This window comes from Orycteropus afer, unplaced genomic scaffold, assembly GCF_000298275.1.
Source record: "Orycteropus afer afer isolate SDZICR_OR568_19922 unplaced genomic scaffold, OryAfe1.0 scaffold00323, whole genome shotgun sequence".
NCBI lineage: Eukaryota > Metazoa > Chordata > Mammalia > Tubulidentata > Orycteropodidae > Orycteropus > Orycteropus afer.
In genome coordinates this window covers 3,258,673-3,285,819 of record NW_006921910.1, presented here as the reverse complement: position 1 = coordinate 3,285,819, position 27,147 = coordinate 3,258,673, and the positions used below count along the sequence as shown (strand labels likewise).

Sequence of the window (27,147 nt, the reverse complement as noted above, 5' to 3'; positions counted from 1 at the left end):
AGGGGAGGGAACACTGCAAAAAAAAAAAAAAAATGCATTGACGCATGTCACTTTAGTTTTGTGTATTTCACTGTACATAAATTATATTTCAATAAAATGCATTAAAAGAAAGAAAGAAGGCTGTGGCAGGGAGCTAGTATCCAAGGGGTGGACTTTGGTGGCAACTACTGCTATTACTGGTAACAGACTGCATTTCTTTGAGGCAGTATCATTTCCTTCTATTATTTCCAAGAGAGCAGACCCAAAGACAAGCAATTAGAGTGACATCAGGGACTTTTTCTGGAACTTTTGGGAAAGAGAAACTGAGCTGGTAGCATGTAAGCCCAGAGCCTCTGCCACTGTAAAGGAAGAGCCAGCCTAAGCACCCAGTACTGGGTGACTGACCTCACTCATCCTGTCCCTACACATTGAGTAGAAAGCTCATGAAGTGGGTGTCTCATGGGGGCCTTGTCCCACTCTGGTCCCCACAAGGCCCAGACATGCTTGCTTCCCAGCCTTGGTTTGTGTGTCTCTTGGTCTCCTAATGATAAATCCTCTCTTGCACCTGAACTATTCCAAGTGGGCATCTGTCCCCAGCTCTTGCTCCCGCTCCACTATGTCCACAAGCCTAACTAGGCTCTTAGCTGCTTAGGATGGACCTTGGTGACCCCAGCTGAGAATGAGAATGTAATTCCTATCTCACAAGGCTGTTGTGAGGAGTCAAAAAGATAAGGCTTGTAAAGCATCTAGCACAGCACCAGAATTGTGGTAGGTGCTCAAGAAAAAGTGAATTTGGAGTTATTCTGGAGGCTGGGATAGGAAGAAGTTCTCAGACCTTGGCATCTAGTTGCACAGGTCCTCACCTGAGAGCTAAGTTGCTCAGAGGATAGCTTGAAGGTGGTAGTGATTTTCTTGGCCAGCACACTGGCCTCGTTGAAGCCAAAAGAGTAGAGAGAGATCTCGGCGATCATGGCATAATCCGGAACCATCATGGCCACTGGCCGGAAGAGTGCCTGGTGTATATGGTGTAGATGTGAACAGGGAGACCAACCTCATGCTCCCAAAGCACCACCTGCTCTCGGGACTGTCTAGGCCTTGGAAGGCAGCACCCCAGCTAACACGAGTCCCCTCTGCAACATCCCTGCCACAGCAGTGGATTACACTTCCCTGTGGCTGGACAGCTCTGACCATTAGAAATGAATTCCTCGTGTTGATCTAAAATGAACATGCATCCTTGTAACTCCCCAGTGATGGCCCCTCTTGGCTCCTGCTTTGGGTTTCTCTCAAAGGCCCACACACATGGGCAGCTTGACTTCTCTCCTGCACCAAGGCCAAGCTTAGGGCCTCCCCTTCATGGCTGGGAGTAGGCCATGGGTCCTATAGGCAGGAAAGCTGCCATGGAGAATTATAATCCCTGATGTTTGAGCAGCTGTGTGTCCTTGGATACATGATTTAGCATCTCTGAGCTCAGTTCAGAGCTCAGGTTGCTCACAGTGCCCCCTCCCTCGTGTCCCCTTGGGCCACCCTGAACCATCCTGAGCCCCACGAACTTGCCTTCAGATTGTCAGGCAGCTCAGTGCGACCAGCATACCCTGGGTTCATGGTAATAAACACTGCGCAAGATGGCACCAGTGGGATCTCAACACCCTCAAACATGAAGCGTTCTACCTGCAGGGAGTGGTCATATTACCTGGGGCAGAGGATGCCCAGCCCTCACCCCTCTGAATGGGCCTTCCTCATGCCCTATTGATGCTCCTGTCCTTGACACAGTGGGTCAGCCTCATTAGAACTCTGACCATGGGGTGGGCTGACCACTTTCTCTTCTTCTTGATATCTGGCCTGAGATCTTGGGTCCCAGTGGCTACACTTGGCCTCTCAGGTCCTGGCTCAGTCCCTCCTGAGGTCTTCACACACCTCCTGCCCCTCATTCCCCCACCTCCAATTCTTTACATTGATTGTGCCTAGGCATTAGACAAGCTCAGCCCTGACTAGAACTCAGGGTCCTACTTAGCTGGGATGGTACCTATCAATCTCCTAGCTCTTGTCCCTAGGAGAAGACCCCTAGCCACCCTGAACTAGGCCAGAGAAAGGATGCATGCCAGTGGCTTCCGATAGGACTAGAGTGTAAGAAGGGGGTACTCCTCCATTGATGGAGTCTAGGAGCTGGTCACAAACTGGAGTAAGGATATGGGGCTTTCTGACTGCTTTCAAAAACCTGTCAGACTCTACAAGGGAAGAGGTAGACAGAAACCCAGTGCTCATTGGTGAGACGAGAGAGGCTGGACTAAGGTCAGGGCTGAGTGCCCAGCTTCACACCCTGCCAGTGTGGAGAGTAGCAGGGCATCACAGGCATGGCAGGTATGGTGGGTGTTACAGGTGTGGTGGGCTTGCATGGGTATAGTTGAAGTGATGAGGTGGGAGACATAGCTGTGGGTGGCACAAGGGTGACGTAGAGGGGGTGGTGCCCACCCAAGGCTCACCCGCTGTTGCTGAGCCTTCTGGATGGTGGTAATTTGCTGTGCTACCACAGATAGCACCTCGATATCGATGCGATTGAACTCGTCAAAGCAGGCCCAGGCCCCAGCGCTAAGTGAGGAGACAACGTTGGGTAGGGAATTTGAGTTCAGGGCCCACCTGGCACCTCCAGGGCCCCCTCTGTTTCTTCAGGGGAGGAAGGCCTCAACAGCAATCTCCATCAGCTCAGTCAAAATCCACCATCCACCAGGGGCCAAATCTTTTTTTTTTTTTTTAATTGTGATTTGAGTGAAAGTTTACAGACCAAATTCACTTTCCATACAGCAGCTCACATACATTTTGTCTCATGACATTGACTGCAATTTCCCACAATGCAACAGCTCCCCTCCCACATCCTCCCCATAGGTACCCCTTCCCTGTGTCCTTCCCTCACATGCACTCCTGCCCCTACCCCCTGGAGCTGTCTCCCTGTGCATATATACACAGCCTTTCTATTCTCCCATGATTAATCTCTCCAAGGAGTATATCTACCTAGTGTAAATGTTCACCTCATATGCCTGTCTTTCGTTTGGCTGAAAGCCACAGGTGTGGGTTCAGTTCTAGACCTGAAGGGCAGCTAGGGGCCATAGTCTCAGTGGTTCCATCAGGCTTTATCAGACCAGCAAACCTGGTTCTTTTTTTTTTTTAATGATTTTAATTTTGTTCCACATTGTTCTCCCACTCTATCCAGGATCTCCTACATAGAACCAGGGGCCAAGCTTTGACTCCTATCATCCCATTCCTCCTCTCCACCTTCCTGCAAGGCTGCTCTGGGAAAGACCCTCCCTGGAGACAGCTCAGCCCTCCTTCCCTGCCCTGTACCATTCTCACACCCTAGCCTCACCTGGCCAGGCCCTTGAAGAACTTGCCCATGGCCATGAAGTCCAACTGGTCAGAGCAGTTGAAAACAACTGTCTGGATGGCCAAGGCCTTGCCAAGGTCTTTGGTCGTCTCTGTTTTCCCTGTGCCAGCTGGGCCTGCCGGTGCTCCCCCAAACTTGAGGTGCAGGGCTCCAGTCAGAGTCAAGTAGCATCTTCAGGAGAGAGAGGAGGTACGCAGAGGTCAAATATGCCTGGGCATTTCCCTTCCTTGGGGTTTCCACAGACACAGGGAGAGTTGTACCCTCTTAGGACTCTAGGTGTGCCCAGCCCTCGCTGTCACAGGTCAGGGTTAGAGCCTCAGCCACCTTCCCAGTACTTCCATCCTGCCCCTGCCACTACACCCCTGCCTCCCCCTGGGCCTGCGGCCATATTTCACTTTCTTTACTCAAAACCCAATTGGAAACCCAGCTGCTTCTAAATGCAGGCAGCAAGAGGAAAAGGCCAACGGTCTTAGAAGACCGTTGTTTACTTTCTAAAGGGAGCCTCACCTGTCAGTAAGGGGCGTGATCACCAGTCGCCCACTGTTGCCTAGGTACTCATAGCCGTAGATGAACTCAGCATTCACAGCGCGGATGTATAGGTCATCATTTGTCCAGTAGTACCTACATTGCAGAGAGATAGGCTCCTGGGCCATGGGGGTCATGGGCCCTGGGAAAGGTATATGGTTGGGGAGAGGGGGTTCTTTTGGGGAATGATGGCATCAGGGCCCTCCACCCAGCTTGTCCCAGAGCCTCAAGTACAGCCTATTATCACTGACTCTCTACCCTGTAACCACCTCTGCTGGTAACTGCTCTGGCACTGGAGTGACCAGGCCAGGTCCTGCTCTCACCTCAGCTGGGAGATCCACTCGAAGTCATGCACACTGACCACGTTCTCCTCAATCAGCTTGCTCACCACATCCTTGGCATGGACCTCAATGACGATCAGTGCTGACAGCACGGCCCGTTGCATGCGGGACAGCTTCCCCCGCACCAGGGCCACCAGGTCACTGAGCTGTGGTTTAGGGGAAGGATGTTGTCAGAGATCAACACAGGTCACACCATAGCTGGGCTCCCCAACCCTTGCATAGAGGGTGGCCTTCCACTGTGAACAGCCCTCTATTCTGGGGATTCCAAGTCAGCAGTCCTGGGATGGGAGGGAAGTAAGAACCAGGCATGGGGAAGGTGGGCAAGATATTTGGCCATGTGAGGAATGAGGAGGGTAGTAAGTAAACAGGAAGCATATGCAGGGTATCAGCCACCTGGCAGAGTGTGATGCTCACCTGAGCCTTCCAGGGCCAGGTGGTAAAGCAAGGAGATGAAGAAAGGAGTGTGGTGAGGGCGTGGTGCATAAAACAAGGATACCTGCAGCCAGGTATGTGGCTCTCTCATGGACATTCAGGAGAGGGACACTCACCTGCCTTCTGACCCTCCCTTGGTCCCCTGATCCCTCTGCTGGTGGCTGGTTGCGAGATACTCATTTAAGGATGTCTGATCTTTTGCACTTTAGACCCAACCCCAGGCCTCTTCCAGGCTTGATACAGGAGAAAGCTCCTGGAGGGCTAGGCCCTCCCAGGAGGGTGTGGGTGTGTGTAGGGTACAGACAATGACTGCTTGATGCCTACCTGCTGGGCAAGCTTGGGGAAGAGCCGGCTGCTGAGGTCGCCAGCCTCCAGAGCTTCCGCCACCTCCATGGTCCAGTAGGTCTGGCAACCAGCAATGGTCACCTGCCCAGGCCAGCTAAGAACCCACTGGGTTCTGGGCATCTGGGAAGATGACACAGGCAGGGCTGACCCAGTAAGCTGCCAGCTCTGGCCCTGTGCGCTCTTCTCCCCTTAAATGTCATCTGCTATAGCCTTTCAAACTCTCTGCACTCAAGTCATTGATTCCACTGTCCCTCATAAGCAGAGAAGCCATTAAGCCTTCGGCCTCTCAGGGGCAGGCAGAATCCTCACTTCCTCAGCACAGGAGACCTTAGAGTACAGAGGTCAAGGCTGCACCCTGAGGATAAGGCGAGCCTCCCAGCTGCAGTGCTAGAGGAGAGTGAGGTGCTGCAATGGCACTTAAAGGGAAGAGCACCAAGTTGGAAAGGCTGTGCTCAGGTCAGGGGACAGCTTACCGTGGGGTAGGCATCAATGGCCCGCTCAATGAAGTCACGCATGCTGCCCTTCATGCTGTACTCCACCTCCCGGAGCCAGTCTTCCACGTTGCTGGAGGGATAGATGGAGGTGGATAGCCGTACCTCCTCACCCTCCGCTGAGTACATGTGTGTGATCTCCAGGTCCTCCTGGAACAGCAGCTGTGGGCAGGAGAAATAAGAGAAGATCACTTCAAGAGGGTCTAGAGGTTCTGCCCACCCCAGCCCCAAGGCCACCCCTGCCTGTGTCTTGCATCCATGGGTGAAAACTCCAGCTCTGGTGGCCTGGAGCTCCTGCCCCACCTGAGTGTCCATCTTGGCTGGGTCTGCCTTGTCCCAGTTGTGGACCAGGCCCATCTGAGCCTGGCCTGAAGCAGGCACTTGGGGAAGGAGGCTGAGCCCACCTTTTGTATTCCCCACCCCACTCCACATAGGCCTGTGAGGTTTCTCTTGCAGATGAGAGGAGGATGAGGAGGGTCAGGAGCCTTCTTGTCTCCTGGGTTTCCTGACCCAGCCAGCACCTTGGTGTGTTGAGGATATGGCTTCGCTTGATGAGTCAGGATCTGAGGGTGCCCCAGCCCTGAGCTCAGGGTTTTGCAGTTGACCTTCCACCCATGGGCCACGGGTGTGCTCTGAGGATCGGAAATTTCACTTGCTACCTAATTTCCCATTCAAAGGGCTTGGGAAGGGAGAGTGCTGTTTCTTCCAGGGAGGTGTCCCAGGTCCAGGGCCAGGTGCAGCTACCCACCTGCACAATGTTCTCGAAGCACTTGCGCAGGTGGGGCTGCACAGCTGTGGGGTCCTTTGTCTGGGACAAGATCTCCAGGAGTTCATCATCTGACAGGAAGTAGAATCTGCCAGATGAACGGGGTGACAGAGTAGGTCAGGCAGATTCACTGGGGCCCAAAGCCACTGACATCCCTATTCCCCAGCCTAGATAGAGCACTTGGTACCCCAGCCTCATGGATAGACACTGACAAAGTGGGAGTGGGCCAGGTGGCGCCCACCTGGGGAAGGCACTGCGCTTGGTCTCCAGGTACTCGCTGAGGCCCTTCTGCACCAGGTCCAACAGCTTGTTGCAGTCCCGCAAGCTGTCCAGCAGCCTCTGGTCAGCACACACATTGATCACCTGCATGGCCCAGGCCGGAGAGAAAAACTGCAAGTGAGCACAGTCCACCATGTGAGGCAGCAAAAGGAGTTCACTAGAGAACAATCCAGGAAAGCAGGGCCCAGGAAAAAGAAGGGCAGGAAAACTGACCTTGAACCAGGATTTATGTCCATCAGCCCTGCTATCTCCATAGAAAAAAATTCTGTGGTCAAAAAATTGAGGTTAGACAAAGCCAAGCAGTTTGCTTTACCTTTACTATAGGACTTGTCAAACCAAAAAAACCAAACTCACTGCCATCAAGTCAGATCTAACTCATAGAGACCCAACCTTGAATTTCTGAGGTGGTATCACTATGGAAGTATATTATCCAACCTTCCTTCCTAGAAGTGGCTGGTGGGTTTGAACTGCCAGCCTTCTGGCCAGCAGTCAAATGCCTTAGGCATTACCACCAGAGCTTCCGCAGGACTTTTCTGGGCTTTTATAATGCTAATTAACCTGGATTGTGAATCTCAGGAGGAGAACCATCAAATTCTTTGTTTCTGGGAAGCCTACTCAAGAAGACACTGGCTAAACCAAAGCCTCAGACTTGTCTTCCAGTCTTTCTTGTTCTGGGAAGAAAGAAACCAGGAAGGCTCCCAACAGGGTGACCAGGGCCCTCAGTGGCCCCAGCTGCCCCCTCCTACCCCTGTGAGCTCACCTCCCGGTTCTCATAGGCATTTTTCATGATCTTCCTCCAGATCCGCTCCATCGTCTGGTAGCGCTTGCTCTCCACAGGCAGCTGCCTGTTGATGTCCTCAGAGTTAAAGATGGGCTCTAGGTAGAGCCAGGCACGCTGACAGTTCAGCCACTCTTCCAGCACCTCCTGGGCAGGGATAAGGCAGGAAGGCACAGACCATCAGGGCTAGGGTCCCAGTTGGATCCTGGCCCCATGACCTAGACATTTCACCCTGCCAGCATGCTAGGGAAACTTCTAGAGCACACTAACAGCCCTAGTGCTCCAAGGAACAAAGAAGCTACAAGGATGCCTGCCCTCTAGGGAAACCCCGAGTCCCTCAAGAGATTCCTAAGCCTTCACAGCTCCAGCGGAGTTGCTGTTCCTTAAAGTGAACTGCACCCAAGGTTTCACCAGTAAGCCTTAAAATAATACAGGAAAAGCCCCAGTGTATGGAAGACCAAACCAGTCTCCTTTCCTGGGAGGACCTCTGGCTCCATTACCCTGGGATTCCCTGAGGTTTATTGGGACTTTATCTTGAGATTCCTAAAATACATTCTGAAACATCAGTCCAAGAGTGAGCTATTCTCAAAATAAGCCACTTCCCCCTTTTCTCTCCAAATCCCTTTCAGCATTTGTCTTTTGTCTTCTCCCATCAATGCAGACTCATTCACTCATTCACTCTCTTCCTCGTGAGATGTGGACTGAGTATCAGGCCTGTTCCAGGCCCTTGCAGGCATCAGGAGAAACAGAGGGGAGCAGGATGTGAGCCCCACCCTTAAGGATCCCAAAATCCACTAAAGGGCCAACTTTACCTTGAATCACCAAAAGCCCTGCATGTGTGATGGGCTCTGTAAGAGGTAAAGACCAAAGGTCTCAATGGAAACACCTTGGAGGAGATATTAGGTGGAATTTTTGGTGAAGGGGAATAGAGTGGACAAAGGAGAGGTCCAGCGACAGTGCTGACCATCTCTAGATGGTCCACACAGATCCGCTCTTCTCATCTGGCTTCCAGCCTTCACTGGAAGTTTCTGAACAGCTCCCAGGAAGACCCCACAGAAGGAGCTACTGGAATCATATCTGCCAACCTGGCCCTGGGACTATCCTCCGGGGTTCTGCAGGCAGCCTTGCTTCTGGCCTCAAGAGCCCTGGCCCCTTCACTCTGAGGTAGCTCCAAATGAGATGGGAGTGGGAGGCTCAGGGCAGGAGCAGGGGCCATTGAGGAGCCTTGGGGGCCTTGTAGTGTTCAGCCCAGAAGCTTCAGGACTAGAAGGTCCTTGTTGCCAAGCCCAGGCAGCCCTTCAGAGGCCTGATGGTAGCTCTCATGCCCCTCCTGTCTCATCTTTATATTAAACACTTGCCCCACTTCCATGTCCTTAACTGTCTCCTCCAACAGCCAAGCTTCTAAATGGAGAAACCTACCCTAGCTTCCTTCCTCTGGATGGAGGAACTAGTCAGAGAGCTGAATGTTGTATAAATGTGGGCAAGTCACTCCAACGCTTGCAGCCCCACCAAACCACCTTACAGGACAGAGCACAGGATTCCTCTAGGCTGAAGGGGCAGGGAGGAAAGGGAAAGGAGGGCCCACCTGGGTCAGCTTCAGCTTGTTCTCCCAGGAGTTGATGCGTTGCTCAAAGGGCTTTTTGTAGGGTGAGAAGGACATGCTCTGGGTCATTACAATGTGGTCGTCAAGCAGCTGTGAGGCCTCATCTGGGCTCTTGAGGATATAGGTCTCTGTCTCCTTGTAGGGCAGGACATTGAATACAATGGTCGACCACTCCTTCTCCATCTTGTCCAGTGCCTGCGGCAAGGTAGTTGGGGGTGAGTCAAGACTGGGGTGCAGGGATGAGCCTGGCCATCATGCTGTCTGATCAGCATCGAGCAAGGAAGAATAGGTCTGGCCATGACCTTCACACAAGCCTCTCTGTCTGGTCAAGACCCCCATGGGCCCTTGTCTGAATTCAAGAGCAACTCACTCTCACACACATATGCTGCTTGTATACAACATGTATGTCCATGCATGTTGGGAGACAGCCAAGGTACTTGTTAGGACATGGACTCTGATCCCAGCTCTGACATTTAGAGGCTATAGCCAGTTTCTGAACCTCTCTGAGCCTTAATTTGCTCATCTATTAAATGAAGATAAAGCTATCAGCTCCTTTCTGGGGATCTTGGAGAGGAATAACTGAGGAACCGTAATGACACTGCATCAAGCACTTTATACACATTATTCACTCACTTACTAGCATGTGCCACAACCCTTCAGGTCCATTATTGTCTTTCCATGTAGCTGTTAGTGCAAGGGCTGGAGGGCAGGCTGTCAAGCTAGACCTGGGTGGGGTACAGTAGGCCTGCCAGGGCCACCCACCTGCTCAATGGCATACTCCTTGCCAGCCACCTCAGCCACCTTGCTGATGCTCTCAATGTGGTCCTGCAGGTTCATCTCAAGGCAGCGGGCAAAGGTCAGGTTGGCCTTGGGCCTGACATTGATGTTGATCTCATTTGACAACATCTCCCAGTGCCGGTTCCGCATGCCAGGGTTGCGCAGCCCCTGGATTAGCGGGATGTATGGCTTGAACTCCTCGATGCGGGCCCGGATGTCCAAGGCCACCTCCTGGCAGGCTGTTGGGCAGGTCAGGTGAGTGTGAGAGTCATCCAGCATAGGTGAAGGAGGGGGCGGGCTGGCTGGGACACCTACCTGGGATGTCCTTGAACTGCTTCACGCACTTGTGCATGGTTTTGAAGGACTCAACAACATTCTTTTCCAGCTGCTCTGCGTCAATAGCTGACAGGGGGTCATTCATCCAGCTCTCCGACCAGCGCAGCCAGTCAGAGGCTGTGGTCCAGAGGTCCAGGTAGGGCTGGAACTCCTTCACCATCCGGGAGAGCTTGTCGTACTGCAGGGGCAGAACAACAGGGCTGGGACTGTCTCAGAATGCTCCCCATTCTCTCTCCATGCAACTCCTCTGCTCACTGCTGCTCCTGCTCCTCACTCCTGGCTGCTGCCTCCATCCCTGCCCCTCTGGACCCAAGCTTTGCCTCCCTTCTTCCCATCCCACATAGGCTCAGGGCTCCTGGGTCCTTGGCTGACCCTCAGGCCTCCTGAGGGCCAGGGTTGGGGCACTTCCTCTCTGCAGCCTGCTCAGTCCTGCCCCCTGGCAGGTGAGTTCTCACATGGCTGCAAGCATTATGGACTGTTCCCCAACTCTGGGGGTAGGGAGTCAGGGGAGGGGTGCTTGCAGGAGGCCTACATTGGTGATGGGTGCACCAAAGATGCGCTCGCGGTTGTTGTAGAGTATTGCCAGCTGCTGGCAGTCCTTCAGCTGCTTCTTGACACGCCGCACCTCGTTGGCAATCTCATGTGCTCGCACAATCTCCACATGGGTGGAGAAGCCAGCTACCACCAGCTGTGGGCCAAGGGGAAAGGGGTCAGATGCCTCTGCAGCCCTACCTATGCCCACATGTCCCCACACACACCCATGGACCCGGGGTCCCCAGGACATCACCTCCCAGTTCCAAAGGGACAGTGTTCTCTTGGAGTGAGCAGGTTTCTGGTCCACCACAGGCAGGCCAATCATCCCAAAGATAAAATGGTGTGGTCAGAGGGAGACCTAGGCCCCTAAACATTGTGCCTACTGCCCACTGAGGCATCAAGGACATAATAGAAGTGTCAGGGCCCTTTGCTACTCTGAATTTTCTTGGTGTCTGCTGCCCGAGCACCTCTTTGGCCCTTCAGCTCATTCATTCAATATACCCATCATGCATTGACATAGCTTCTGCTGGATGCAGCAAGGCCAGGCTCTGGAGAACTGTGTGTGGTTGGGGGGGGGGCATGGTCTCCAGCACTAAGCGCTCAGCTAAGCCTCACCTGCAGCCCTTCCAGCTTCTCCTGGAAGTTGTTTTGATCCATGATCTGGATTTTGCGGAACTTCTCTTCGTCTTCAATATGCTGCTGCCGCACCATTTCTATCTGCCCGAGGATCTTAGATGGCCAGTTGTTGGCTGCCCACCTGACCAAGATGGAGGTGGGGGTTGAAGGAGACACCACAGCTGAAATTATGGGATGGAAAGGCCGAGCAGGGGCATCAGGGTGAAGGGAGGAGTCAGGGGCATCCTCATAGTTTAGGAATCTAGATAGTGGTTGGAGTCAGCTGGGCTGGGCAACGAAAGCAGATGTGAGCTGGAAGGTGGTCTGCAACACCAGTGGGTAGGTGCTTCCTCTGCCCTGCAGAGCTGTGGTCAGTGTCCAGTGAGATGCAGATCCAAATGGGCCCAGATGCAGTGTGGGGGTGGGAGGAAGGTTCCAGAAATGAGTGCTTAGTGCTCCTCATAAGCCCAGGGTCCCCAGGGGCCTCTACTTCAGGCACAGCAAAGCACCAGCACCTACCCTGCATTTCCTTGGTGACCAACAGGGGCCACCAGGACAGCTTCTTCTTATCAGACCAACCCCTTTGCTTTGTGGACACAAAGATCTATGGAATTCAGAAGCCTGCAGCTGACCTGAGGGGCCTGTGCCTGGGGGAAGCCCACCCTCCAAGGACAAGGATGCCCTGTCAAACCAGTTGGGAGCTCCTGGGCAGGGCCCCCAGGACAGTACAGACTTCTCCCAGGTCCCAACTCTTCTGGTGGCACCCCTAGACTATGAGGCAGGAACTTGACAGGGAAGAGTCTGTGTGATACAGAGCTCAGGAAGGATCTCTATGGACTCATTAAGGCTTGGCAGAATGAGGCCCCCTGGAACCATTTCCCACAAGGCTCTTGAGCCAAGTGGGAACAAGTACCCCTCCCTAGGGTCTTCTCACCAGGCTGGGAGTGTCTCAGTACTCCTAAGGATGCCAAAGGGCCCCAATTACAAATAAGGGGGTTCTAGGCCTTAGTGTATATCAGGCTGACAATGGGACAGAAACAGGGTAGATGGGGAGAAAATGCCCTGGCCATGTGTAGAGCCCTAGCCTTGAGCACCTTGGTATTTCTGGTGTGATGGCACAGCCTGTGGCAACCAGGGGGTTGGAAGCCCCTGTGGCCAGCACCTCCTCTACTTCCTGCTGTCCATCTACCAGCCTGGTGCAGAGTCCAAGCTCCCACTCACTTGTCATTGAAGTCGTCTGAGCTGAGGTTGTACAAGAACTCATCCATGATCTGATAGTCATCCATGACCTTCACAATCCGCTCCTGCACAGACAGGTGGTGAAGAGAAGTGGATGTGTGGCTGAGTGGGGTGGGGGTGACTGGGACCAAGCTCCCCAAACTATCTGGGTCCTAGGGAGAGGCTGTTCTCCTTCAGAGAGAGGAGGGCTGGGAAGAGGGAGGAGGCACATGATACAAGACCAGCACTCGGCTCCAGGTTCCCAACACTCTCGGTTGCCACACTCCCAACCTCCAGATACTGCAACTCTGAATCTCCAATACTGTCAGCTTCATTACCCCCTGAACCCCAACTATGCCCTGTATATCCACCTTACCTCCAATTCTCTGACCCCTAATCTCCCCCAGTCCTAGAATACTAGTTCTAGGCCATCAGCTCCATGACCGCTCACCTCCAGCCCCACCAGGTGCTCCGGGATACTCTTCATCCATTCACGCAGCTCAGCCAGCTCCTCAATACTGTTGGGCTTCTCATAGATCTTACGACTGATGCTGCGGAACTCCTCACAGATCTGGCAGCAAGAGGTGGGCGCTGGGGCACGTGTGCCCCTCCTAGCCTCCCTAAGGACCTGCTCTACCTCCTCAGTCCTGGGGTCTCTCCCATCCCACCACACCCTGTGGTGCTTTCCAGGGGGTGTTCCCTGCTACTGCATTGCTCAAAAGGAGTTGAGGCCCCACAGTAGGGTGGTGTGTAACTGGGGTCACATCACACATACTGCAGCCTCCTTTAGCCTTCCAACACACCTGCAGAACTCCTAAGGCTGCATACAATGATCTACCATGGGGTATCCTTCATGAGGTGTTCCAATGTCACTACAACTCTGGGGAAAGAGGTAGCACCACCCCATTCCTGGGACCTTCCATATGGGATAGCTCTTCCAGACAGACAGGGATCAGGGCAGGGTGACTTCTGGTTTCTTCCATTGGCCTGGGGTCTATAGACACTGCCTGAGGTCTATACACCTCCTGGCCTTGAATTGGAGTATCTTGTTAGCAGGAGCATGCCATGTATGTGAGGATGCATGTGTGCTGCACATTCTCTGGGGCCAGGTGAGTGGGCACTTACGGCATCCACTTCCTGGTGTAAATTCTTGGCCAGGATGTCCAGCATGGAAGTGGCCAAGGCCTTTCGCTTCTTGGACAGGCTCTGCTTGACGTTGTCGACGTTGATGAAGAAGGGCCCAATGACAAGGCTACTGGGCAGTGCATTGTCCAGGACATCTTTCTCCTGGAGGTGGGTGAGCACCACCTCCCGAACCTCCGCTGCCGACGGACACTGTGTCTGGTAGGCCCTGAGAACCACAGAACATACAAAGAGGCAAAGGATGGAGAAGAAGGTGGGTAGGGAACCACATACACACCCAGACACATGCAGACATGCACATATGCACACACTTGAGGAAGGTGCTGATGTCATTGTTGTGTAGCTCTAGGTACTTTCTGTACTCCTTGGCATAGGCCTGCAGTGGGATCATGGCCTTGCACATGGCATTGGCAATGATGGCCCGGAGCTCCTCCACCAGTGGCTCATGCAGCCCCACTGACTCCAGCAGGGGGTCACCACTGATGAAGATGTCCTCCATCACCATCTGCAAGAGGGAAGGACAGCTGGATGAGTCCTGGGCCAGATGAGCAGAGGGGTTAGAGACAGAGCATTCATACAAAGGAATGGGAAAAGAAGGGACAAGATATGATCCAAGACCAAGTGGGTGGCAGCGCGGCTAAGGGCAGGCAGCGTGGTGTGGGCACTGGGGAGAGGTCTGCTGTGGTGTCTCTTAGCGTGGCTGTCGATCAATATAGGGCAGAATCCCAGCATGAGGCACATCAGGGTGTAGCATCTCCCTCTGCCTGTACCTGACTTAACCCGTGCCAAGGGAAGGAACAGAAAGGACAAACCAGGCCACTGATGGCTCTGACTGACCAGCAAGGGAGACAAGAGGTGGCTTAAATCACTTAAGGTGCTTGGGCTCAAGGGAGTAAACTGTATGCATCTGGAAGTATGCACAACTGTGGTGACAAGTGGAGACTTTTGACATGAGAGTCTGTGTGTGGAAGCCAACCTATGGCCACCTCTTTCTTGAGATAGAGTGAAAGGCCAGCAAGCATCTGGGTGGGATCAAGATGGTAGGATCTGGAGCTAGGTCGGGGCAGAAATGGTAGAGTGAGTCCAAGACAAATTACAGGTTTGACACTTAGCAGTTATGTGGTTTAGGCTAATGACTAAACTTCTCCAAGCGTCAAAGCAGGATGAATGAGGTACTCAAGAATTAAAGAGCTGAGCACACTGCCCACTGTGACAGGCAGTAATAAGATTTAACTGCTCGAATACTTGTGGTAGCACTCCACTAGTGTAGCCCCTAGCAGTCCCAGTCAACCAGCCTCACTCCAGCCATGGTGTGTACCTTTTCTAGCTGGGGCACAGCATGGGTAGCCAGGATGCCCTTGTCAAAGAGGTTGAGCAGCGATGCCTCGAATTGTTCTAGCGGCGTGCTGTAATGTACCCCAGAGCTGTCCAGCATCAGGTCCACAATGAACAAAGGGTTCTTCCGGGGCCTGCAGGGGCAATGGCTGTGCTAATGATGGGCCAGGGCCAGGGCCTGAGGAAGCCTGCATGCAGGAGGCCCAGCCTTCTGTCCCTCCTGCTAGTGCCATGGTTCTTGAGTTTCTTCATGTATGGCATGTGTCTCCTTGTTTTCCCCCAGAAGCCAACAAGTTACCAGAGAGAAATAATGCAGACCAGCCACAAAGGCTCCTCTGCTCCTACAGGACCCCTCCTCTGACCTGAGCTCCTCAGGGCAGGTATGCCACACCTAGGTGCTTGGGGCCCCACACTCTCGCTGGGCATCCATCCACACTCAGCTTCAGAAGCCAGGGACATTCTTACAACCCTCAAATCTGATCCCAGCCTGGGCGTTCCCTGCCACCCTAGGCCAGCCACCCATCCTTCCAGACCCCTGATGGGCATTTCAAACATTCCATGTCCACTATGGAGCCCTGATCCCCCACTCCCATGAGCTCCTACCCAGGGCTACGTGCTCAGGAGCAGACTCTGGGAGTCATTCCTAACCCTCCCTCCCTTTCCACCCCCGCACACCCTCCTACAGCCAGACCTTAAATCGGCCCCTTCTCTGCCTCACCAAGTCTGAACCTCCATCACCCATCACCTAGATGATAGTACAAGCCTCAGTCTGACTTCCCTTCTGCCTCACCTTTCCCCCCAAATCCAAACTACTTTTATGGAACACAAATCAGATAATGTTTGTTATTCCCTATAAATGGCTCCTGACCACACTTGAAATAAATCCAGGCCTTTTTCTCTTTTAAATTTCTTTTCTCCGTCTCTGAGTGCAGACACAGACTGACAGGCAAGACCATCACTCTTGAGGTTGAGCCCAATGACATCACTGAGAATGTCAAAGCCAAAATGCAAGGAAAGGAGGGTTTCCCCCACTCATCCAGCAGCATCTGATACTTGCAGGCAAACAGCTAGAGGACGGCTGCACTCTCAGATTATGACATCCAGAAAGAGTTCACCCTGCACATGGTGCTGCATCTGCACAGCAGCATCATGGAGCCCACCCTGTGCAAGCTTGTCCAGAAATACAATTGCGACAAGATGACCTGCTGCAAATGTTATGCTCGCCTACACCCGAGCTGTCAACACAAGAAGTGTGGCCACACCAACAACCTGCTTCCTGAGGAAAAAAAACAACAAATAAGGGGCCCTGTCTGTGGACCCCCTGCCTCCTGTCCTTCCCAAGCCCCATCGCCTGGCCCTCAATGAAGTCTCCACTCAACTGAAGAATGAATGAGTGAATGAATGAATGAACGAACGAACAAACAAACAAACCAGACCCTGGATTATGGCTCCAGGAGGTCTACATGACCAGGCCTGGTCTCTGCCAACCTCATCTTCCTTCACCCTAACCCTTCCTCCTGCCCTCCCTGGATTCCAGCCACATCACTGCCCTTTCCTTCTGTTAATGTCCAATCTGTCTCTCCCCTCAGTGTCTTTGCATGGAGACACTTATTGGTAACACAGTAAGTGCCCTCTCATCTCCCACAATCTATTTCTTCTCAGATCTCAGCTCAGATGCCACCTCCCTCCCTTACTCCCTGTGGAGGCTCATCCCCACCAGTGTCTATCACATCCTGGTCAAAATTGGGAGTGAGAGACTCCCAATAGCAAAGCACTATTGAAGAAGAAGAACAAAGTAGGTCTCACACTGCCAGATCTCAAAACCTGCTATACAGCCACAGTAGTCAAAACTGCCTGGTATTGGTACAATAACAGACACATAGACCAATGGAATAGAACTGAGAACTCAGAAGTAGATCCATCGACCTATGGTCAGCTGATCTTTGACAAAGGGCCAAAATCTATTAAATGGGGAAGAGAATGTTTGTTTAATAAATGGTGCTGGCAAAACTGGAGGTCCTTTTGCAGAAAAATGAAACAAGACCTGTACCTCACACCATACACAAAAACGAACTCCAGATGAATCAAAGACTTAAATGTGAAACCTAAAACTATAAAGTTCCTCAAGGAAAAACCAGGGGCAAATTTAGGGGCCCTATATGGCATGAAGATGGGGCAATCTACTTCCATAGTGATACTGCCTTGGAAACCCAAGGAGGGGTCGCTATGAGTCGGGTCCAACTCGACAGCACATAAGAACAACAACAACAATATATGGCATAAATAGACTATCAAGCATAACCCAAAATGCACAAACAGCGGAACAGAAACTAGATGAATGGGATCTTCTAAAAATCAAATTTTTATGTGCTTCCAAAGACTTCTCCAAAAGAGTCAAAAGAGAACCTACAGATTGGGAAAAAATATTTGGCAATAACATATCTGACAAGGGACTTAGCTCTAGAATTTATAGAAAACTCCAACACCTCAATAACAAAAAGACAAATAATCCAATTAAAAAATGGGGAGAAGACATGAATAAACACATCACCAAGAAGGATAATCAGGTGGCCAACAAACATATGAAGAAATGCTCACGATCATTAGCCATTAGAGAGATGCAAATCAAAACAACGAGATACCATCTTGCTCCAGCACTAGTAGCAAAGTTCAATAAGACAGAAAATAACAAATGTCGGCAAGGATGTGGAGAGATTGGGACTCTCATACACTGCTGGTGGGACTGTCAAATGGTACAACCACTGTGGAAAGAAGTATGGCAATTCCTTTAAAAGTTGGAATTAGAAATACCATTTGACCCAGCCGTTCCATTCTTAGGTATATATTCTAAAGAAGTGAGAGCCATGACAAGAACAGACACATGCATACCCATGTTCATCGCAGCACTATTTACAATAGCCAAAAGATGGAAACAACCTAGGTGTCCATCAACTGAGGAATGAATAATCAAACTATGGTACCTACACACAATGGAATACTATGCAACCCTAAAGAATAAGGTAGAATAACACCGCATAATGTGGATGAACTTGGAGGACATTATGCTGAGTGAAATAAGTCCATCACAGAAGGACAAATATTGTATTAGTCTGTTATCATAAAAGTCAAGGAAAGGTTTAGATATGGAAGGAAATTTTCTTTGTTGGTTACCAGGGGTGGGAAGTGAGGGGAGGGAACATTGTTAGATAGGTAGAGATAAGTATTGATTTGGGTGAAGAGAAAGGCAATGTACCAAATGTGAGTGATCAACATGGTGGCATTGAGGAAGACAGAGAGAGGTACATGGGAGGTATAGACAACAAAGATTAACCCTTTTGCACACACAGTACTGCATTGTCAGTGAAGGCAAATGTGGATATACGAGTGGATAGATGGGTGGACAGGCTGAACTATTAGGTATGTCTATGCAGTAGGGAGTGTACCCAAGTCCATGTATAAGGTTGGCAGACAATGGCCCTACAAGTGTATTTGTATGTTTTGTAAGAATTCCAGGTGTATAGTAGAGCTAACAAGGGACAAGGTTGTAGTCACTTCTTGGTCACAGCCAGCTACCCAGAGGGACCGAGTAGTTGAACCTGTGGGCTCAGGACCATAGTTGCAGGGGCCATCAAGCTCAATTGGCATAACATACTACACAAAACATTGCTCTACCTCCTACTTTGGCGAGTAGTGACTGGGATCTTAAAAGCTTGCAAGCAGCCATCTAGATGCAATGATGGGTCTCTCCTCGCCCAGAGCAAAGGAGAATGAAGAAAACCAAAGATTCATGGAAACAATTAGTCCTAGTGACTGGTACAGCATGCAATTTGTAACCTATACAACTATGAGAGCAGAAGAACTAGATGGTGCCCAGCTACCACTGTCAACCACTCAGAGGGGGATCTATGTAGGAGATCCTGGATAGAGAGGAAGAACAATGTAGAACAAAACTCAAAATCATTTGGAAAGAAAAAAAAAAAGGAATGGCCCCTAGCTGCCCTTCAGGTCTGCAATTGAACCCATACCTGTGGCTTCCAGACAAACAAAAGACAGGCATGTGAGCTGAACATTTACCTGAGGCAGATACTCTCCTTGGAGAAAACAACCATGGGAGAAAGAAAGACTGTTAATGCACAGAGAGACAGCTCAGGGGGCAGGAGTGCATGGAGGGATGGACACAGGGAAGAGGTAACTATTGGGAGGAAGTGGGAGGGGAGCTGTTGCATTGGGGTACACTGTAGTCAATGTCATTAGACAACATGTATGTGAACTGCTGTATGGAAAGTGAATTTGCTCTGTAAACTTTCACCCAAATCACACACACACACACACACACAAAATATATTTTTAAATGGGAGTGACTTTGTCTATTTCATTATTTATCTGCTTCCTGACTGCCTCTTCCATGGGAGCAGGGACAACATCTCTCTTGTTTGTGCTTCCTAGAACTATGCCTGGTTCAGGTAGGTGCTCAAGAAATGTTTCTCAGTGATGGACAAACTGGAGAACAAAGAAGGGGATGGCTGAGCAGCATTAGGAACGTAGGTTAATGTCGCTCAACTGTACATGTAAAGAATGTTGAGATGGCAAATGTTTTGTTGCATATATATTTTGTTATTGCTGTTGGGTACCATCGAGTTGATTTTGACTCATAGCTATCCATGGAAAAAAAATTTAAAGAACTATTTCTTGACCAAGTGCCCTCAATGACCAAGTGAAAGAAGCCACAAGGAAAAAGGCTAGCCAGAGTTGGTTGGATGGTTGTTGGCAGCCTGGGGGAGCCAGGCCTTCTCTTCTGTCTGGAGGCTGGTACAGCTGGGACCCCTGACCCTGGTTGCCCTGTTCCCTTGACCCTGTCCACCCTAGACCATGGGGCCTGGTAAGAAATGGTGCTGGTGCCAATAGGGGTCTCTCCTAGCTGGGCCCCACCTGTAGGGGCTGTTGATGAAGTCTTCGCCCCAGACCATGTCATCAGTGCAGTCAAGCACACTGCAGCAGGCGTCACTGATGAACTGTGCGAAGCTGGACAGTGAGTCCTGTACCAGGAAGCGCAGCGTGTCCTGCAGCATGTACTTGATCAGCTCCATCAGCTTGCGCAGCTTTGACATGAGGTATACCTCCCAGCGGGTCTCGTAGAGATTGTACCAGCCCTTGCTCATGTCCCGCAGGCTGCTGCGCATGGCCACCTTGAGCGTGCTGATCCAGGTGTCCTTGAGGAACATCTGTACCTGGGGTGGCCATAGGTGTCATTGGGTGATTGCCTGGGGACCCACTGCCCATAGCCACCACACTCCAGGGGGCCTCAGGCCATATCTAAAACTAACTCCCAGGTCTTGCTGACCAATACTTTCATGTGACCTGGGACCCACAGCTGCTCAGGAAATGGAAGAAGGGGCAGAAGGAGCAGAAGGGTAGACTAAAACAGTGCCAGGGCTTTTCCCCAGAAAAGGGGGAAAGGCAGAGCTATGAAGAACAACACAGAGAGAGGAAGAGATAGAAAACAAGGCAGAAAGAGGTCAGAGAAAGACATAGAGTGGCAAAGAGACACAGAACAAGACAGAAAGAGGGCACAGGGAGAGACACAGACACACAGAATGAGGCAGAGATGAAATCAAATGTACACCAACTATTGAATGTAAAACAAATTTTCTTCTGTAAATTTGCACCCAAAGCACAAAAAAGAATGAGGGAGACGGAGGAGGCTTTTCTTCTACGCTGCCTGGCATGTGTCTCCCTACCAGGCTGCACTGCACCTGCTTCACACCCCAATCCTCGGGTATATATGGGGGTACATGGGATTACTTCTCCCCTTACCAAAACAACAAACCTGTTGTCTGTTTCTGAGACAACAGGGCCAGGATGAAATGTGACTGGAAAGGGAGCCTACCCTCAATCTCCTTTTCTCTCCAAGATGAGCTGCCACCCTCAGGCCCCACCCCAGGTTCCCATAGGGCTTCAGAAAAGGCTGAGGCCTGATTTTAAGCAGGTACTCACAGCCTCTCTACATGGCAATCCACCCTAGGCTTCCTCAGGGGCCCCGATCTGGATCCATCAATTCCAAGGGCCCACCAGCGCCCACCCCTCCACACCCTCATGCCAGGCACCTGGGAGAAGGTCTGTGACTGGATCTGCTCAAACTCCTCCAGGCGGCTGTACTTGGAGAGTGTTGAGTGGAACAGGGACATCGTGGTCACCTTGTTGCATTCAGCCCGCACCTTGCTGAGGGCTGTGATAACCTCTGGTCGCGTGAGCAGGGAGACGAAGGTGAAGTCCTCTTTCTGCTCCCGGAAGGGGTACTCGGGGACAGATACCCTCCCTATGGGGTGGGGGCCAAAGGCCAGTGTCAGATCCACCTGGGACTCACCAAAGGTCAGGATGATCTAGGGGTAACAGATACCCATGTTCCCAGCATCTCTCTTTGCTACCAGGCTTTCCAAGCGGCCCCAAGACCCAGCAACAAGGAGCCTGTTCTAGGATGAGTAAATGAATCCCTCTGTAGCCCCCTCTGGGTCACAGACACTTCTGAGGAGTGGATGAGAGCTGCAGACCCACTCCTCACCAGACATACAACCGCAGAGGCCCATCTGGAGTCTGCCCTGGAGTAGTCAGAAAGGAAGATGCGGACACCAGGGTCCCCCTGGATGCCTAGTGCCCATGGCTCACCCCGCTCTCTGGACACATCACACACACAGAGGCTGGACCCAGGCAACAAAATTATCAGAGATGATGCACCCTGCTCTGAGACTTGGTTGGCCGCATGTTACATGAGGCTGCAGTGACACCAATTTACTCTTGCTGGTAGAGGGGAAAAGGGCTCAATGTTCCCCAGGTCTGATAACCAGAAGCCCTTTTTGTCTGCTTTTGAACAATTGCTTCCCTAACACACATTTATTTTCCTACTTCTATGTTACTGAGTCTAACATATTAAAAAAAAAAAAAAAAGTTCCCTAGGCAGCTGGGAAGAGATGGTGCTAGGGACGAGGGAGGTACAGGTGAGTGTCGCGTTTACGATGCTCACAACAGGTCAGACCATCCTGGGAAGGGGAGGGGCTCTGGACATGTGAACAGGCACGGGACCTGCCCTGATCTGCCACCTTCACCTTTCTCCGGCACCTTCTCCTCCTCTTTCTTGGGCAGGGTCACGTAAGAGAAGGTGTCAGGCTTGGAGGAGACGATTTGGTCCAAGGTGATCTTGTTCATGCTGCGCCTGTAGTCCAGGCTCACTTCTCTGATGAGCCTGCTGAGGTGCTCCAGAACCCTGCCCAGCGGAGACAGGGATGGGGACAGGGAGTCAGGAGGCTTCAAACGCCCTGCCACCCCAACACTGCTGGCTGGCTGGGACCCTGACTGTGCTCTGGCAGGGATCTGGGGACATGAGTTTGGGGCCTTCCCACTAGAACTCCCACCTGGCCATGTGAGCCACTAACTTCTATCTCTCTTTTCTCTCACCTCTCTTTCATGCTCTGGTGGCACAGTGCCTAAGGCATTTGACTGCTAACCAGAAGGCTGGAGGTTCAAACCCACCAGCCACTCCTCGGAAGGAAGGTTGGGCAATCTACTTCCATAGTGATACTGCCTCGGAATACCAAGGAGGGGTCCCTATGAGTCTGATCCCACTCGAGGGCAAAGGGGTTTTTCTCTTTCATGCCACTCCCTTCCCCATTGCATCAGTCCCTTACTCCCATTTACTTCCCACTTTTCAACATCACCCCAGTGCAGGCCACCCTCCCCTCACTTCCACACCTGCACACTCGAATCCACTCCCCACAATACTCAAATCTGATCACATCTCTGGGTCCCCTGGATCCTCCGGTAAAGGCCAACCTCCTCTTATGACTAAAGAAACCCTTCAAGCTGGCTTGGCCCCTCCCTGCCCTCCTCTTAGGCCACTCTCCCTGTTCCCACCCAGCTATAGTCACAGACAGCCCCTTTGGGACTCAGGGGTGCATGTTCTTGCTTACTTCAGAGTCTTTGCACTCACTGGTCCCTCTGGTGGCCACACCCTTAAACATCCAGTCCTCAACTTAGCTGGACCAGTCTATACCCTTCTTGGGCAAATTATTTCCCCTCTGGGTAAGAGCAGGCCTCATTTATGCTCCCAAAAGTGTTTTCTGTCCCAAGACTCCTGAAACTCTGGCTCAATGCAGCCTAGAAATCCCCTCACATCCCCTCATTACCTGGGAAAGACCGTTTCTTATCTTCTCTCCAACCCCACAAAAGACCCTCCTACTTTGGGTGTTAACTGTCTCATATTTCTCTCAGAAGTCAGAAGCCATCAGACAGGCACAACCTCATTGTCCCACTCCCAAATCTACCAGCCCACTTGAGACCATACCTTATTTTTCTCTACTTTCCTCCACCACGGTAGGAGGTGTGCCCTGCTCCTAGGGTTGTTGTTGCTATGTGCCCTTGAGTCGGACCCAACTCATAGCCACCCCTCCTTGGGTTTCCGAGGCAGTATCACTACGGAAGTAGATTGCCCCCATCTTTCTTCCAAGAAGTGGCTGGTGGGTTTGAACCACCAGTCTTCTGGTTAGCAGTCAAGTGCCTTAGGCACTATGCTACCAGAGCTCCCTGCTCCTAGGGAGAACCTCACAAGTCCTCCCTTCACATTGGGCCCCACCTGTTCCTGCTTCCCAGTCACCTCAGTCTCTTTCTACTTCCCTCCCAGGTCTCTCCCAACATGGCCCAGAAACACAACCTGGCATCTTACAACATTAGAAATAGTCCCTCAACCTCATCCCTCTGGTCACTGCTCCATCTCTTCAGAGCAAACCTGGAGAGGGGTTTATGGGTATGTTCTTGGCTTCTTCACCTCCTGTTCTGCCTTCCTCACTGAACCTGCTCCTGCTGAGGTCACCAACAACCCCCACATTATCCAACCCAGCAGTCACTGCTTTGTCCTCATCTAACTGAACTCTCAGAGGTTTGACACAGTGGCTCTCTCCTTCCTTCTTGCAGCTGTTTCTTCACAAGCTGCTGGGACAGCCCCTTGTGGTGGAGCTCCCTGTGACAGTAAGTGATTTAGGAATGGGGACCCACTTATAATCAGTAACTGATACAGAGATATAAAAGTCAAGCTTACTTGTTGTGTCTCCTGCAGGATAAATTCTATGGTGCCATTCATGCTCCAGAGTTTCTCATTGGATAAGGCTAATGCTATACTTCTCCTGAAACCACATATTTGACTAACTAATTCCCCTATCATACCCTGCTTCCTTCACTCTCAGTGAGAATTTCATCAATAAATCAGGCATGTCAGAATCCCCAAATCAGGCTCTGCTTCTAGGGAACCCAATCTAAGACAGGACCCAATGTACCCTAGACCTTTGTTGTGCTCTTGAAACTGCTGTCATCATCTTGCCTGAAGACAAAGCCAGTATATACTGCAGACAGAGCCCTGACATACAAGCCTGGGACCATCTCAGAGCAGATGTCTTGTCATAGGCAAAGCAATGCACTTCCCTGATTTCCTTGCTGTCTAAGCCATTCTGAACTCAGCTTTGTTGTTACTTACAGCCAAAGATAGTCAGAATAATACAAAACTCAAGAAACGGAATTCTAGGCAACCAAGTAATGGTGGCTACATTAATTCAAATCTCCCAGAATATATACAAAGATAATAATAACAAAGAGAAACAAGAAGAATCGATAACACCATTCAAACCCACATCTTTAGCATAACTAGAATAAAGAGAAGTTCTACTCTTAAAAATATCTGTAAGTAGAAAAATAAACAGAAGCTCTCAACAAGCTATCTCTCACAGTTTACTGGCTTTACAGAGAACAACGGAAGTCTGAGAAAAAAATGTGCAGAAGGGAGTAGACGTAGCCCTAAGACCGATCTGAAATCCTGCCAGAAAGAGAAAGTCCACCCTAATTGCAATAACATGGGAAAAGAGTCTTGATAAATCAGAGGACTTACAAAAAAAGGGAGGGGGGGGGACATAAAAGTCCATGCAATTTAAGGTTCATTCTTTAAAATATATTACTTAAAGGAAAGATGGTAAAAGAAGAAAAGCCCCTTGGAGATTAGAGGGTTATGGGAAAAAAGCAAAAGGAAAAACTGAGGGTTTTGCAAGATAAGTGAGAACCCCAAAATTTAAGGACATACAACTCTCTTTAGTAGCATATGCAGGGGAAGTCTATGCAGCACACACACACAAAATAACAATTTGGTATACTTACAGAAGAGGGCGCCCTTGAACTAAGAATCTTATAAGTCACCCAAATCCTTGAAATGAATATGGAAAAGCAGACTGTATCTATATAAAGATACTATAAGGAAAAAAGGAGCTCTGGTAGCATAGTGCCTAAGGCACTTGACTGCTAACCAGATGGCTGGCGGTTCAAACCCACCAGCCACTCCTCGGAAGGAAGGTTGGGCAATCCTACTTCCGTAGTGATACTGCCTCGGAAACCCAAGGAGGGGCCGGTATGAATTAGGGCCATCTCAACGGCAAATAACAACAACAATAATAAGGAAAAAATGACCACACGCTATTGTTAATTGCCATTGAGTTGATTCCTACTCATGGTGACCCCAAGTGGGTAGGGAAGGTTTTCCAAGACTATGACCTTTTAGAAGGAGGTCACCAGGCCTTACCTCTGAGGCACCTCTGGGTAGGTTTGAGCCAGTATCCTTCCAGTTATTAGTCCAACACTTAAGCATTTGTGCCACCCATGGACACTCACATTAAGTGATGAAAATTCCTATCCAACTCCTCTCTCTTTCCCCCAAAAAGAAATGAGGACAAAGCAGAAAACTGTAACATAACACTTCAAATTAAACTGATATCTTCAAACAAGCATTGAGGCATATGAAAAAACACCTTGAATCATAAATTCAAAAGTGAAAATCATAAATGGACAAAAAATGAAATAAAAGAAGAGAGTTAACTGAACTCAGGGAAGAAATGGGAAAAAAAGACAAATTATCTCAGGAATAAAGGCTAAGTTAGAAAGTGTTCAAAGGAGAAGAGAGCCAAATAAGTGGCACTGAATAAAGACAGGAATACCACCAAGAGAATAAAAATGAGAGAAAGAAACAAAGAACTAAAACAGAGAGAAAGTGCTTGAATTGGATGATAGACAAAGAAGCAGCAACACATGTATATATAAGTGGGATCCCTGATGAAGAAAAACAGAATATTTAATAATTTATAATTAAATATTATAACTAATATTTAAAATTATGAGTCCAGAAAATTTCCAGAAATAAAAGAATACTTAAATCTACATATTGAAAAGACCCAGTGAGTACTTGGGAAAACTAACCCCTGACCCAAAATGATCAATCCTGAGACATATCCAGGTAAGATAATTAAATATTAAAGATTGGGGAGGGGGGGAATCCTCAAAGTCTTCAAGTAAAATGATCAAATTCCTTACAAGGGAAAGAGAATTAAACTGGCACCAAACTTTTCAAAAGCAATATACAAAGAAAGGCAACAACAACAACAAATTCAAGGAAAGAAAGTGTGAAGCTAGAATTTTATATGCAGCCAGTCTGTCCTTCAAGTTTTACACGTGGAAGAATTAGATGACTTCTATACCTTTGGAGCTCTGGTGGCGTAGTGCCTAAGACATCTGACTGCTAACCAGAAGGTTGGGGGTTCCATCAGCCATTCCATGGAAGGAAGATGGGGCAATCTCCTTTCATAAAGATTTACCACCTTGGAAACCCAAAGGGAGTTGCTATGAGTTGGAATCGACTTGATGGCAGTGAGTTTGGCTTTTTTATACCTTTGAAACTTTCACAAAGAATCTATTATAAGAACTTTATTCATTAAGAGAAGAGAAACTTCAGGAAAAAAAATACTGATATGTTTATTTAATCGTAGATTTAAGACTAAAACAAAAGTAGAGGTGACAGGGGAAGATTTTATGTTAAAATATAAAAATAGAAAAAAATGCAACTAAAAACGGAAGGAGAAGGAAAAGAGGAAAGCAGAATCAGGAAGCTGCTGCTCAAACAGAATAAAGGGATATTGCATGGTTTAAATCAGGAAGGGAGTGGGTCAGTGTTCTATCCTTTCACCATACTTATTCAATTTGTATGCTGAGCAGATAATCTGAGAAGCTGGACTATATGAAGAAGAACATGGCATCAGGATTGGAGGAAAGCTCATTAACAACCTGAGATATGCAGACAACACAACCTTGCTTGCTGAAAGTGAGGATGACTTGGAGCACTGACTGATGAAATTAAAGACTACAGTCTGCAATACAGATTATACCTCAATATAAAGAAAAGAAAAATCCTCACAACTGG

General features: G+C 50.0%; 1 protein-coding gene across 1 annotated transcript in view; it reads right to left on the bottom strand.

Moving 5' to 3' along the window:
- The window catches only part of DNAH1 (dynein axonemal heavy chain 1), a 101,573-nt gene that overhangs the window by 49,192 nt on the left and 25,234 nt on the right, over positions 1 to 27,147 (bottom strand). Inside the window, exons 8-31 of the mRNA XM_007952087.1 lie at positions 21,974 to 22,131; positions 20,978 to 21,189; positions 19,803 to 20,101; positions 14,857 to 15,007; positions 13,850 to 14,043; positions 13,521 to 13,746; positions 12,847 to 12,966; positions 12,399 to 12,481; positions 11,178 to 11,319; positions 10,561 to 10,716; positions 10,008 to 10,206; positions 9,678 to 9,931; positions 8,898 to 9,110; positions 7,295 to 7,459; positions 6,497 to 6,618; positions 6,238 to 6,343; positions 5,472 to 5,651; positions 4,978 to 5,118; positions 4,204 to 4,367; positions 3,863 to 3,976; positions 3,338 to 3,526; positions 2,460 to 2,565; positions 1,534 to 1,647; positions 843 to 992 (exon numbers count right to left, since the gene is read on the bottom strand). Of these exons, the coding sequence (XP_007950278.1) occupies positions 843 to 992; positions 1,534 to 1,647; positions 2,460 to 2,565; positions 3,338 to 3,526; positions 3,863 to 3,976; positions 4,204 to 4,367; positions 4,978 to 5,118; positions 5,472 to 5,651; positions 6,238 to 6,343; positions 6,497 to 6,618; positions 7,295 to 7,459; positions 8,898 to 9,110; positions 9,678 to 9,931; positions 10,008 to 10,206; positions 10,561 to 10,716; positions 11,178 to 11,319; positions 12,399 to 12,481; positions 12,847 to 12,966; positions 13,521 to 13,746; positions 13,850 to 14,043; positions 14,857 to 15,007; positions 19,803 to 20,101; positions 20,978 to 21,189; positions 21,974 to 22,131 (3,958 nt within the window). The remainder of the gene's footprint in view (positions 1 to 842; positions 993 to 1,533; positions 1,648 to 2,459; positions 2,566 to 3,337; positions 3,527 to 3,862; positions 3,977 to 4,203; positions 4,368 to 4,977; positions 5,119 to 5,471; positions 5,652 to 6,237; positions 6,344 to 6,496; positions 6,619 to 7,294; positions 7,460 to 8,897; positions 9,111 to 9,677; positions 9,932 to 10,007; positions 10,207 to 10,560; positions 10,717 to 11,177; positions 11,320 to 12,398; positions 12,482 to 12,846; positions 12,967 to 13,520; positions 13,747 to 13,849; positions 14,044 to 14,856; positions 15,008 to 19,802; positions 20,102 to 20,977; positions 21,190 to 21,973; positions 22,132 to 27,147) is intronic.